This window comes from Octodon degus, unplaced genomic scaffold (genome assembly GCF_000260255.1).
Source record: "Octodon degus isolate 3935 unplaced genomic scaffold, OctDeg1.0 scaffold00142, whole genome shotgun sequence".
In the NCBI taxonomy this organism is placed as follows: domain Eukaryota; kingdom Metazoa; phylum Chordata; class Mammalia; order Rodentia; family Octodontidae; genus Octodon; species Octodon degus.
Window position 1 is genome coordinate 2,364,126 of NW_004524718.1, and position 13,037 is coordinate 2,377,162.

The 13,037-nt window shown below is 37.1% G+C and overlaps 1 protein-coding gene across 1 annotated transcript in view; it reads left to right on the forward strand.

The window, feature by feature from the left end:
* Positions 1 to 13,037, forward strand: part of Ndst4 (N-deacetylase and N-sulfotransferase 4) — a 358,303-nt gene that overhangs the window by 171,103 nt on the left and 174,163 nt on the right. Inside the window, exon 3 of the mRNA XM_004641792.1 lies at positions 8,804 to 8,891. Within this exon, the coding sequence (XP_004641849.1) occupies positions 8,804 to 8,891 (88 nt within the window). The remainder of the gene's footprint in view (positions 1 to 8,803; positions 8,892 to 13,037) is intronic.

Here is a 13,037-nt window from a genome sequence, read left to right on the forward strand (position 1 = left end):
TTTCTTTGCTAAGTTTTTGTCTGGTTGACCTATCCTTTGGAGATAAGTGGGTGTTAAGGTCTCCTGTTAAAATTGTGATATTGGATATTAGATTTTTCATGCCCATTAAGATTTGCTTTATATAGTTGGGTGCTCCTGTGTTTGGTGCATACATATTTATGAATGTTACCTCTTCCTCTTGAACTTTTCCCCTAACCAGTATATAGTGGCCTTCTTTATTTTGCTTGATCATTGTTGGTTTGAAGTTAAGACTGTCTGAGAATAGGATTCCTACTCCTGCTCTTTTCTGAGGTGTTGGTTCATGTAGTATTGTGTTCCATCCTTTGACTTTCAGCCTATGAATGTTTTTATGAGTTAAATGTGTTTCTTGTATACAGCATATTGTTGGATTTTGTTTCTTAATCCACTGCGCCAGTCTATTTGTCTTAATTGGGGAATTGAGTCCATTTACATTGATGGTTAGAATTGAGATGCATTGGCTTATGATTGACATGTTATTTACCTGTTGTCGTTTATTCCTTTTTCTCCTGTGTTTCATTGCTTGCCCTATTTAGTTGGTTGCTTCTGATTTCATTCGTGGAATTCTGATCATTTTGGTCCCTCTCTAGAACATCTTTCAGTAACCTGTGTAGAGTTGGCTTTGTTATCATGAAATTCTTTAGCTATTCTTTGTCATGGAAGTATTTCACTTCTCCATCAAACTTGAAAGAGAGTTTTGCAGGATATAGTAGTCTGGGCTGGAATTTGTTTTCATAAAGGACTTGAAGTACTCTCTTCCATGCTCTTCTTGCCTTCATGGTTTGTGAAGAGAAGTCGGTGTAATTCTGATAAGTTTTCCTTTCAATGTGATCTGCTTCTTTTCTCTGGTGGCTTTCAGTATGTTATTCTTGTGCTGAATTTCTGTTATCTTGACTATTATATGTCTCGATGTGTTTTTCATTGGATTGAGGTTACTTGGCGTTCTGTATGCTTCAGTTACCTGAATGATAGATTGTTTCCTCATATTTGGGAATTTTTCTGTTATTATTTCTGCCTATATTGTTTTAATGTCATTTGTATTGACTCCTTCTTTCTCATTGATGCTTATTAGTCTCACATTGTTCATCTTTGCATCATCTTGCAGGGGATGGATTATTCTTTCCTGTAACCTCGTTGTTTTTAAGAGATCCTTTCTTACCTTTCACTAGCTGCACCAGCATCTTCAAGATCTGAAACTCTGCCTTCACTTTCACTTAAATGGTTTTGCAAGATTGTGATTGAGATTTTAATTTCCTCTATTTCTCTTTGACTCTGCTTCATGTGATCTATTTCTTTCCTATATAGCTCATTCAACAAATCCATCATTTTTCTAATTTTCTCTATTTTTTTTATCAATGTCTTTTTTAGAAGCAGTTATAAATTCTTTTACTGCAGAGTTTTTTTCAGATTGGGTTTCCTCCCTATAGTTGCTTCTTTACTTCAGATGCTATGAGTTCTGAGAATTCTTTTTTTATTTCAGAAAAGAATTGCACTCTGAGTTCCTGTATATCTTTCTGCTTTTGCTTATTAACTGTCGGGGCTATTAATTCATACATTTGAGCCGAGCTAGTGTCCTCCTCACTTGTTCTGAGTGGGCATTGGGTTTCCTCCATATGTTTCTGCATTTGATTCTTTATGCACATGTTATTAATTCAGGGATTTCTTTTTTTATTTCCAATCTGAGTTCCTCTATACCTTTCTGCAGCTATTTTTTATTACAGAAGCCATTGATTCCTTGCTTTCAACTGTGTGATTCCCAATTTGTTCTGTGTTAGTGTCCTTTGCACTTGTTATGGGTGGGCTTGGTTTTTGAGGTTGCATTTTGTTCCTTCTTGTCATTTTGCTTAGCACTGTCTTCTGAACTTTGTTGTAGATCTTCGTTGTAGTTATAACATTAGCACGTACTGAAGTTCAGGTGCAGATCTACAATGTTTGGATTTATCCAGCTGTGCCTGGTTTAGGTCTGGCTGCTGTGCTTAGCTCCTTCCTGCTGCTGCCCTTGGGGGTGAACTTGTTGTGCCCCTCTGGCAAGTTTTTCTGCTCCTGGACTAGCTGGGTGGTTCTATCCTCTATACTCTCTGCAGGGATTGTAGCTGCAGGGTTACACCCATGTCTGTATGCCAGACCTGAGCTGAGCCTGGAGGGGAATGGTGGAGTAGTCGGGAGAGACAGCTCTCCCACACACTCGCCGGGCCTGGGCTAAGACTGGGTCTGGGGGTTCCCGGAACACGGCAGAAATTCCTACTTGGAGGGCATGTGGGGGAGGTGCTGCGGAGTGTTGGGCGGTGTCCCAAAGGGGTGGAAGAGGGTCTCACCCATGCTGGGCCTGGGCTGGTACCAGTAATAGGTCCTGCTGGCGCAGTGTAGCAGGAAGCTCTCCCACACACTCACCGAGCCTGGGCTACGAATGGGTCTGGGGGTTCCCGGAACATGGCAGAAATTCCTACTCTGTTATTGCTTTATAAACATTTTTAGGGACTTAAAGAACACTGAATTTACAATTTATATTTCTCCTTTTACCCTCAAAAAAATCTCATAGGTCATGATGCCCACTCATAGGGAAAAAACTTATAGAGTAAATTAATAGACTTGAAGACCAGGCTTAGAAGAACCAAGTCATGAAAAAGAACATTAGTAATAAATAACAATAATTAAAGGACCATCATGAACTCACATTTGATTCTAATTTCCTTATTTAATTAGATTTTCTAATCAGTTGAGCAGAGTTTCATCTGATAGCTTGAGTCGGGACTTCTAGAGTCCCATGCATTAATACATTGATCCTGAGGATACCCTTCTGGAAGATGGTAGTCCCTTCATAAGGTGGATCCAAGTACGGCCCTTGCGGACTTCCCGGGAGTCAATATGGGGTGCTGGCACCTTCTTATGTCTTTCTTTCCATCTTGTCTTTCAATAGATGAATAGTCCTCCTCCACTAACCTCTTTTACCATAATACACTGCCACAACAGGACAAATAACAGGACCAAGAGACTTTACAACGAATCCTGTGAAATCACACATCAAAATCAAACTGTCCTCCCTGAAGGTTGATTGGATTATCTCAGGGAGTGGAAAGATAACTAATAGATATAGGAATTATGAAAGTAAAGTCACAGAACATGGGTGCTCATGGTTTCTGATAATATACTTGGAATGAAACCAAGGATATGCCAGAAAGAGATGTTGTGGTTCAGAAGAACTGAGAAGAGTCTCACCATTTGTAAGAGCAAATCTCTGGTCAGTCCCAGAATGATGAACAGAATGCCAGACAGAAAGCAGAAGACTCCATGTTTCTGACTGGATACTTTCAGAAGGGACAGCTGCCAGGGACTGAAAATTCTGTGACACTGAGATGCACAGGTCCATCTCCAGTACAAACTATAGGGCACGAGACAAGCACCCACTAGAAAGAGAAACAGACGTACAGGCAGTGCTTTGCTGATACAATCAAATAAAGTATACAGTACTATAAAAATGCTTCTGATTTATTAGTGTATATAATCTTGCTGTGTTCCCTGAAAATCAAGCAGAAAATGTGAACTACGTATGTAGTGATAAATTAACATTATTTTCTGAGGTCAAAACAATTGTTATTTTTTTCTTTTCTTTCCCAGTATCTTCAGTCAGTATCATTGTTTACATTCCAATACTTAACAAGTGTTCCTTGTTCAATAAGAGCACTCCTCTAGCCCACAAACACATTATATTATCATTGAGTTTCTGCATTTTACCCTCCAATCCTGGGTAAGAAAGAGTTAAAACCAAGGACTTTAAGTTCTATGTTTTCTATTAATGTTGACAGAGAGACTCCAGCAACAGTCATGCTATTGTGGGAACTCATCTTTAAGATAACGGGGGACAAATTGATTTTTTTCCCTGAACACCCTTTCCAAATTTCCCCACTTCACTAAATGTCAGAAACCTCAATAATTCATGAAATCTCTCTCTGTCTCACTTCCTGCATCATTCATCAACACCACTCCATTTGCTTTCTTCTATTCCTTGTACCACCAATAGTAGCCATGTTTCTGTTATCTTTTACTGTAACTCCTGTAAAGTTCCATAAATGATCTTCCTGTTTTCTTGTTTCCTTCTCAGCAAGTAGCTAAGGGTGTTAACTTGAACTTTCTAGCTTATCTTCTATAAAATGAAGGAGAAGGCTAGATTTTAAGAAGACCATGTTCTTTTCCATCTGAAACAGTGTCCTCTGATCCCCACAGGGGCATTCTAACCCTCACTCCTCCACTAAAAGGCCACTGTTTCTGAGAGGATTTCATTAATATCATAGCATATGTTGCTGAAATGCAGGAGCTCTTTGTTAGTTTCAACAATGGCATAGGTGGAAATTATGCTTGGAAGAAAAGAACAATTTCCCATTAAGTGATAATTCCATTGATTTGCTGTATATATAACTCAGGAACAGACTGCAAGTTTCATGAAAAGAGCAAAGTGGAAAGTTCTGTGTGTCAGACATTTCATGGTGGCTTATTTTCTCCATCTGTAAGGGACTATCAGGAGATTTAAATAAATAGTAATCCTGTTTCTCACTATCTAACATAGCACAGTTATCATTTCCACAGTTACTGTTAGTACCTGGAAGAGTGCCCCAAACACCAGCAGAGAATAAATGAATCAATAAATGAGGGAACAATCACATGAGGCCAGAAGAGGGAACAGAAACTCTGCTCGACATGCCTGGCTCCCTAGGGTCTGAGAAAAAAAGATAGAAACCAAACACTTGAATAGATGGGTGAAAGGTAAAAACCAAGTGGTTCTGAAACACCAACATGTCCTTTGACTGCATAGGTTTTTGTTCAATTAAGAATGATTTTAGGGCCGGCCAGATAACTCAGTGGATTAAAGCACCTGCTTAGGCAGATGCAGGGGCCAGAGGTTCAATCCCCAGCCTACTATGCTAGCCCCACCCCTGGGGCACACTGAGATGACAATTGAGACTGGGCATGGTGGTCCATGCCTATAAACTCTCAGAACTTGGGAAGCTGAAAACAGGAAAATCACTACAAGTCTGATCTGTGTAGGGAGACCCTGTAGACCCTATAGACCCTGCACTAAATTCATATAAAAGCCAAAGAACAATTTTAATAGGAGAAGCCACACACTCCGAAACTTCCTTTCTGCAAAAGAATCCTATATTTTTGTTCAGTACTATTATTTGAGGAATCCATTCTTCTCTATTTCTGAAGATTTGGGGGGTTTTGCTTCTTTATTAGTAGAACATCTCTGTAGTACAGAATAATGTTTACAATCCTTGTGGGGAAGAATTCCAGCACCCATTGGCAGAATCAAAGGTGAAAGAATCCACAGTGGCCATCAGTTCGCTATAAAGCTGGAGGAGCAATAGCAATCAAAGGTCAAATACCTGGAAGTACATCGTAGTCACACTTGTGAGTCTGTCAGAAGACCAAACAGTCTACCCTGGAGTCTGCTCTGGAAGACTGAACAAACTGGAGGCTAATATCCAAAATTTCCTTCTTTGCCTTTTCATTCTGTCCAAAGTACAAGCCTATTGGTTGGTTCTACCCATACCCAGGTGAGCTTTCCCCCTCAGTTTGCTGATCCACATGTCACCCATCCAAAGAAATATCCAGAAATTAATAATTCACTAAGCGGTCCTTGTGCAATTTGACAAATCATAATTAACAATCACAGCCTCTGAATCACATTTGTCATTTTACTATTGGAAATATGCTACTAATAAAAGTTAGTGAAACTAATTGTAATCACTGCCTTATGTTGCACAGCTTTCGCTTGTACATGATACATTTAGCAACATGAAACACACATAAATGAGTAAGGTTTGATCAACTTGAAGTTGTTTAGAGGATACAGAAGGAAATAATATTTCCAACACATGTAATCACGGTAGAAAATAACCCAAGTCTTCAGAAAATAAATTAGAAATCTTATTTGGGAGGCAAGATAAAGAAAGTCTTTTTTTTTTTTTTTTTTTTTTGCATTTTAGGGAAGGGTCTACAAGGTGTTCAGGGTCTCACTCCTAGATCGGACTCAAAGTGATTCTTCTGTTTACAGCCTCCAAAGAGCTGGTATTATAGGCGCGTATCACCACACCCAGTCTCAATTGCCATCGCAGTGCACCCCTGGGGTGGGGATTGAACCCTGTCCCCTGGACCTGCTTGCAGTTGCTTTAATCCACTGAGCTATTTGGCCTGCCCTAAAGAAATTATTAAAAATTCAAAAAAAGCTTTGCATAAAATGATGACACTTGGGTAGAGATTACATTTGGGAAATAGCAAAGGGCAAAAAGGAAATTTTCTAGGCAGGGGAAAAGGACTGAAAATGGCATGGAGGATCGTGAGACGCAGAGGAGTGCTTAGTTTAAGGTTAGTACCTGGTGATGTGGGAAAGAGCAAGGGAGACAGCTCAGTTACAGTGTGGATGCACCAAGGGTTCCTAACCGATGTGGGGAGAATGATATGCCCAGTGTGAAGTACCTAGGAGACAGATACAGGGTGAAAAAACAGTATGCTTTCAATCTATGTGCACAGACACATAGATAATTTGCATGACCTATAACATCAGGTTTTTCACAGTAATAACATGAAATAAGTGCTTTAGCATCCTACTAGTAATTGGAAAGAGGAGGGAGGTAAGATGATTTGTACAGTCTGAGACATCAATTCATTGTCCCCCAGGCCCGGGGCTGCAGAGCACTGGTTGCCTCAGGAGGTCCCAGTGACTACAGGGCAAGTAGGGAGGCTGAGAGTGAAGGAAATGGCAAGGGAGAGCACCACCGGAGATGACATGGGATTTTCACCCCCACAAAAAAAAGAGGTAATTTGGGACTGTTTAAGGTTCTGAGAAGTTGATCAGGGAAAAATCCACGTTTTGATCTCCATTACATTGCTCATAAGAAAGCAGCAAATGTAGAGACCTCATTCCCCAGCCCCAAATCCCTCCTTTATATCTATCACAGCATGAACAAGATCTCTTTTGTCACCCTTTTCAGGGTTTTCCATTACACATTTCTACGGCTATCTGTTTTATATCACCCTCCTATAGGCAGTGAAGTATACCGTTACAGGAGCCACCTTTATGAAACTCAACACGAACCATTTACAATACCAAGAATGAATGCTGGAATTAAGCACAGAATAAAGAATACAGAATGAGTTAAAGAACTCAAAGCAAACTGAGTAAACAGGGTATAAGTGAAGAAAGACAATACAGAAATATGTATTTCATGGTAGGAATGCTCAGAGGCTGTATATAGAATAAAGGGAAGAAAAAAAGGCAGCTCACCAAGAAAAAGCAATGCGTGATCTTATTTTAAGGCTGTGTTTACAAATAAACACAGTTTTATTGCTTTATTTTTAACCCCACTCTTTTTAAATATTTAAATGATACTTTAAAGACTTGTGAAATATTTCATAGGAGTGAGTCAAACCAATGAGTATATATTTATATTCCTGTGATAATATTTGAGTATTATTAGTCTTGCTTTCCACTTTATAATTACAGCATCGGATACCCTCTGACAACATATTTTATCAAACTTTTAGTTATATATTCATTATATTCATTTCTTTGTATTTTTCAAAGTAAACTAATTTTCAAGACTAATAGAATACATAGTTTCACAAATTTTTAAAGCAAATGCTTAGTCACCATGGCTAAAAAAAAAAAAAATAAACTGTCTGAACCTCTGAATCTTTACTCCCCTCAACAGATGGATAGCAGTATCCAAAAATCAGTCTTACTGCTGTCCCTAGCTTGAAGCTAGCTTCTAATTTTCATTTGGACAAAGTGAATACATTTTAAAAATCCATTTTAAATGTGTGAAAGGCAGCCTGGATGAATAAGCAGACCAACAAGCAACCAAAACCCATGGATATGGGAGTTCTAAATTATGCTACATATGTTGACACAAGAATAATAGTTACTGAAAGGATTGGCAGAAATTTTACATGACTAATACAGACTAATTATTATCAATGCCTTCTCACCTTGCCTAAAATATACTATAAGTTTATAGCTAGAAATTAGAAAAAAAATTTATCTTTAGAGAATATTTCTTTGGGCCAGGGAAACAACTCGAGTGGCATAAGCGCCAGCCTGGCAAGCACAAAGTCCTGAGTTTGATCCCCAATAACAAACAAACACACACACACACAAAAAAAAAAAAAACCAGAAAATATTTCTTTACACAACTAGTAACACAAAGTGTACTTATTTCTCTATATTCTTTTTTCTTATCTCCAAATTTTCGAGTAAAGCTTTATAAAATATGGCTACTCTTTAGTTAGGAAAGTAAAACTCAAGCTTTCATTCAGATAATTATGCTTAAAATGGTGATTAAACTAACAGTTAACTAAAATGTTAAACTCTAGTTCAAATAAAAAGTTCATTCTATTTCTTACCAATACATAGAGAACTTATCTACATGCTCCAATTCTGAAAACCTTTCCCAGAGGAAGGGAAATAGAGTGATCTAAAATTCAAGAAATGACTCTCATAGACATGAAAAATGATTTCAGCAGTGTGCAGTTAGAGATTTGCCCTTAGCAATGCATAATGTGCTTAGGACTTAATTGTTTTATAATTTGGTAACCTTCAGTAAAAATAATAACTATAGTAATTATGTTACCTGGAGTGTGAATGCTACATAACCGTGCCCATCAAACACCCAAAAAGCAACAAGGCCCATATTTTTCTATCTCATTCATGCACACACATTTGCAAAAGAGGCATCCCAATTCTTCATATTTATTTTCTAAAATCATGTTAATTTCTTATTTATTTCAGGCATTACTAGAGACTCAAAATTTACTGCGCACTCAGGTTGCAAATTTTACCTTCAACCTTGGATATTCAGGGAAGTTTTACCACACAGGTAAGAAGGAGCTTTGTGTTCTCAGGCAGCTTCACATAAATAGGAGATAAGATTCTAAATGTTCAATAAGTAGGAGAAATAGAATGTCCAGAGTTCTTATGGGAAAAACTTGGGTGTAGTATGTGAGTAATTGACTTTTGGGGAAATCCAAAAGTCAATTAATTCATTGGCAAATACCATCACAATCAAGAGAAAGAGAAAGAAAATTGCCTCTTTTAGCTCAGTAAAAGAAACAATGATAACTGGTCTACATATGACTATGGACCCTTTTCATCAGCAGTGTGTAAATTGAAGGCATAGCATAGACATGATTATGATGGTGACAATAACACAAATACCAATCTGTTAATAAAAGTGTGTTAATATTCTCAAGTAGACAAGATAGTAGATTCCTTGGTACATATAAATTTTCCTGTGCAAAAAGACTGGTATTGTATTGTTTCAAAGTAATTTAGTAGAACCTAAAGGCCTTACTAATTTATCTTCTCTTCTATGATATTTCCTTAAAAAATACTATCAATAATTTGGCCTGAGAACCATTGACAAGAGTCACAATCAGTCTTGTGTTTCTCTCTATTTCTATCTAGCTGTTACACATCTATTCAGTGTCACTCTTTCAACAAATTTTTAAAATGGAACTGATATTCATGTTTTGCTCTGTTCTGTTGTTTCTCATCTCTTTGCACATTCTCTCTCAAATTTTGGCTTTTATTTTCTAAGTATTAGCATTGCATAGCCATAGTACAGAGAGATCTATGTTCGTAAATGTGCATGTCTTAAAATTATGGCAGAGATAGTACTACTAGGTTCTGGGCCCTGTGTTAAGGAAACACATAATCTGCACCTACTTGAACATTTATGCTGTAAGGTAAATGCTTTATTTAGGACCTTGCCATATTGTATCTTCCCAACATGTTAATGGAAACATTTTATAGTCTTCTCTCTCCATAGATGCAGCTTATTCACTTATTTAAAGAATCTCATGCAGAGTAGTATTTAATTATCATTATTGCAGCTTGTTTACCCAAAAAGGCATTTTAATGTAAAAGCTCAGTCTGGTTTATTAGAATATTGAAGGAGGAATGTCTGGATGGCTTTTCCTGATGCTTTTCTCTCCAGCTTTAAAACATGTAAATCTGTCTAAAATAATAAAAGGAAAATTAGTTAATAAATCCAGTGATTACATATTTTTAAAAGACATTTTGCAGAAAGAGATTTGGGTCATCATGCCTGCACAGGCAGAACAATTCTAGCTTATAATTTCAAAAATAGACATGGTTTTGTAAATCTTTTTCAAAAGTCTCCTTAAGAAATGAGTTCAGACCTAAGAAGCTCTGACCATGAAGTTATAAACCAAATAACTGTAAAGGCTGTGTCTACTCATGCAAGGGAAAAAAACATGAGATTATTGAGAGTTCATACACAAATGATACTATTTTGTCTGAAATAACTAAATAGTTTAAGTAAAAGCATTTTGTGGGTGAAATATGGCTTGATAACCACCATAGTTTTTGCTTCTCATATTCAGACCTATTAGACGTGCCAGAAATTTGCAGAGCTAATGCTGATACAAGTTAACAGGCTCCCAGTTCTCCTTTCTAATCCTGAACATGCACACAGTGCACATCCACTAGGAAATAAGCAGCAAAATAATCACCACTATGGGGATAACTGTTGAAGGGAGATACAAAATAAAGACATATTTTCATTATATCTTTTTAACAGGTATCACTGACTCTGTGTCGAAACTACCTTAGCAAAAGTGATACACAAAGCAAGCTAGGCAGTTATTGGGTTACAGAGCACTTCAGAGAATAAGCAGTATATATAAAAGACCTGTAAATCCTGAAAGCTTAATTTCCTTCATATAAATATATAACTTGTATTTAACTGTTATGCTATTTTAGCTGCAGGAAGATTGAAAAGCATATACAACAATTTTCCAGTGTGCAATCATATTATGTGAGTGCATATTAACTCACTTGGACAAAGCAAGCTTTCCTGCAGAGGTGAATTACACACCAGTGATACCCACATCAGAAGAGCATGCAATTGCCCTACCAAGTCACATTCCAATTGAAGATTTAATATTGTAGAAAAAAGATTTCAAATAAAGGACACGTCCTCCCCGTGTGTAGGTGGCTGTGATCTGCAGCCATGAGGAGACCGCATGGTTACAACACTGCCTCAGTTCTCTCCTAGGATGCTCTGCTTTTGCATAAGGATTCTGATTGATGAGCTTCATTGTTTTGAAGACATTTAATCACACATGTCTGGTGTAATAATGATTGATTCCTCCTATCTTAGCCTGCTCTACTTATTGGTATTTATGTGTTCTTCTCTGTTCAGCTTCTCTGTCCTTCACATGCTGAAAACAATCTTACCCCAAAAGGGCAAATAAAGCCTTCCCTACAGCCATTCGGTCATGGGTGCTAAACTGAAAGAAAGACATGATGTTGCTTAAAAAGAAAAAAGTAAAATCATGAAGTCCAGAGTTAAAGATTTTAGTCTGGAAATATTCAAACATGTTGAGATTGCACGGTGAAAGCTCTTTTGGAAAATGGAGACATTACAGTAAATGAGCGTTAAGGCAAGAAGAAGCTGCAAATTTTATTTTTCATGGGACACAATTTCTGGTGCTAGTCATTGTTCTTTTAGTAATTGAAAAGAAATTGAGCATGACCAAAACAATAACTATTGCATGAGGAAGGTTTGCAGATTGGCTTAACAATAATTTTTTCCAGGAGAGTAAATTTTGTAAAAATAGCAGTTTTATGCATGATAATTAACTTAGAGACATAAAGGCAAAAAATACATTTTTATTTATATTGGCTTCTCTGTATAAAATATGGATTCAAAGACTAGATATTGAAAACAGATTGCTTAGGTTAAAATCCAGACTTTCCATCAAATAAATGAATATATTTATAAATTTATTTTTTAAAGAGGGGTTACAGATATAACTCAGTAGCAGAGTCCTTATTTCATCTAATTGAAAAACTGTGCTTGATCCCCAGTATCACAAAAAAAGACTCTTGACATTTTAATCACACTTTATGCACAATCTACCTAACTTCGCTGCACCTACTTCCACATCTACAAGATGGAGATGATGCAGTAATAATATTTCTCTCACTTGGAACAATGTCAAATATTTATAAGCACTGTTTATTATTAATAATTGAAAACATGTCTAGCTGAATAAAATTTTCACAAAATGTCGATAATCATTTATATGACTTCTTTTTTCTAATTTTAAAACCAGATATCTTTCAAGGAATAGTCACCATATAATTTCTATTGTTTAGTGTTATGGTTACAATGAGTTTATTTTAAACACATTTGTATAGGAGCATAGCAGCTTCAGTGTGGAAGGAAAATTAGGACTATCCCCATTTAGGTTTACAATAAGTAGTTCACCTATAATGAGCAAGTATAAGCTGCATATTTGTGTAAAAGAAATAATCCAGATATTGGAATTTTATATAAATTAGTTTCATATTATAACTGTACCTGTAAGGATGTCAATTTATACTGCAGGTCTTGCTAAAATGCTTTTCTTACTTTGTGCTAAGGATGTAGGCCACTGGTAGAGTATATGTTTAGTGTTCATCTAGCACTGGATGCAACACACACACACACACACACATATGCACACACACACACATGCACCATGCATGCCCATGTGCACATATTCTGACAGACTTAAAGACATTTTTAGAAACTTGGTTATCTCCCAACACAGAGCCTCCAAAAATTATAATAAAGGAATCAACTCCTCATACATTTTACTTCTGAATCAAACCGTATTTTAGGAATGTTGATCAGGTTAGAAAGAAAGGGTACAGAAGTTAACCAAACAAAGCAATAAAAATAGAAAAGCTGCCACCCAAACAAAAGGGTGCTCAGTGGTGCTGCCTAGAGGCCTAAAGCCCAGATGTCTCAACATCCTTACTTAACAGAAAGCAACAATGTAAGAAAAAATGTTCTATGACACCGAACACTGAACAAAGCAATTCTATCTTCCAAATTCAACTGCAGTAAATAAAATACAGGGGCTGGTGAGATGGCTCAGTGGTCTACAGCACCTACTTAGAACAAGCTTAGCAAAGCACAGGGACCGTGGTTCAATCCCCCAGCACCACA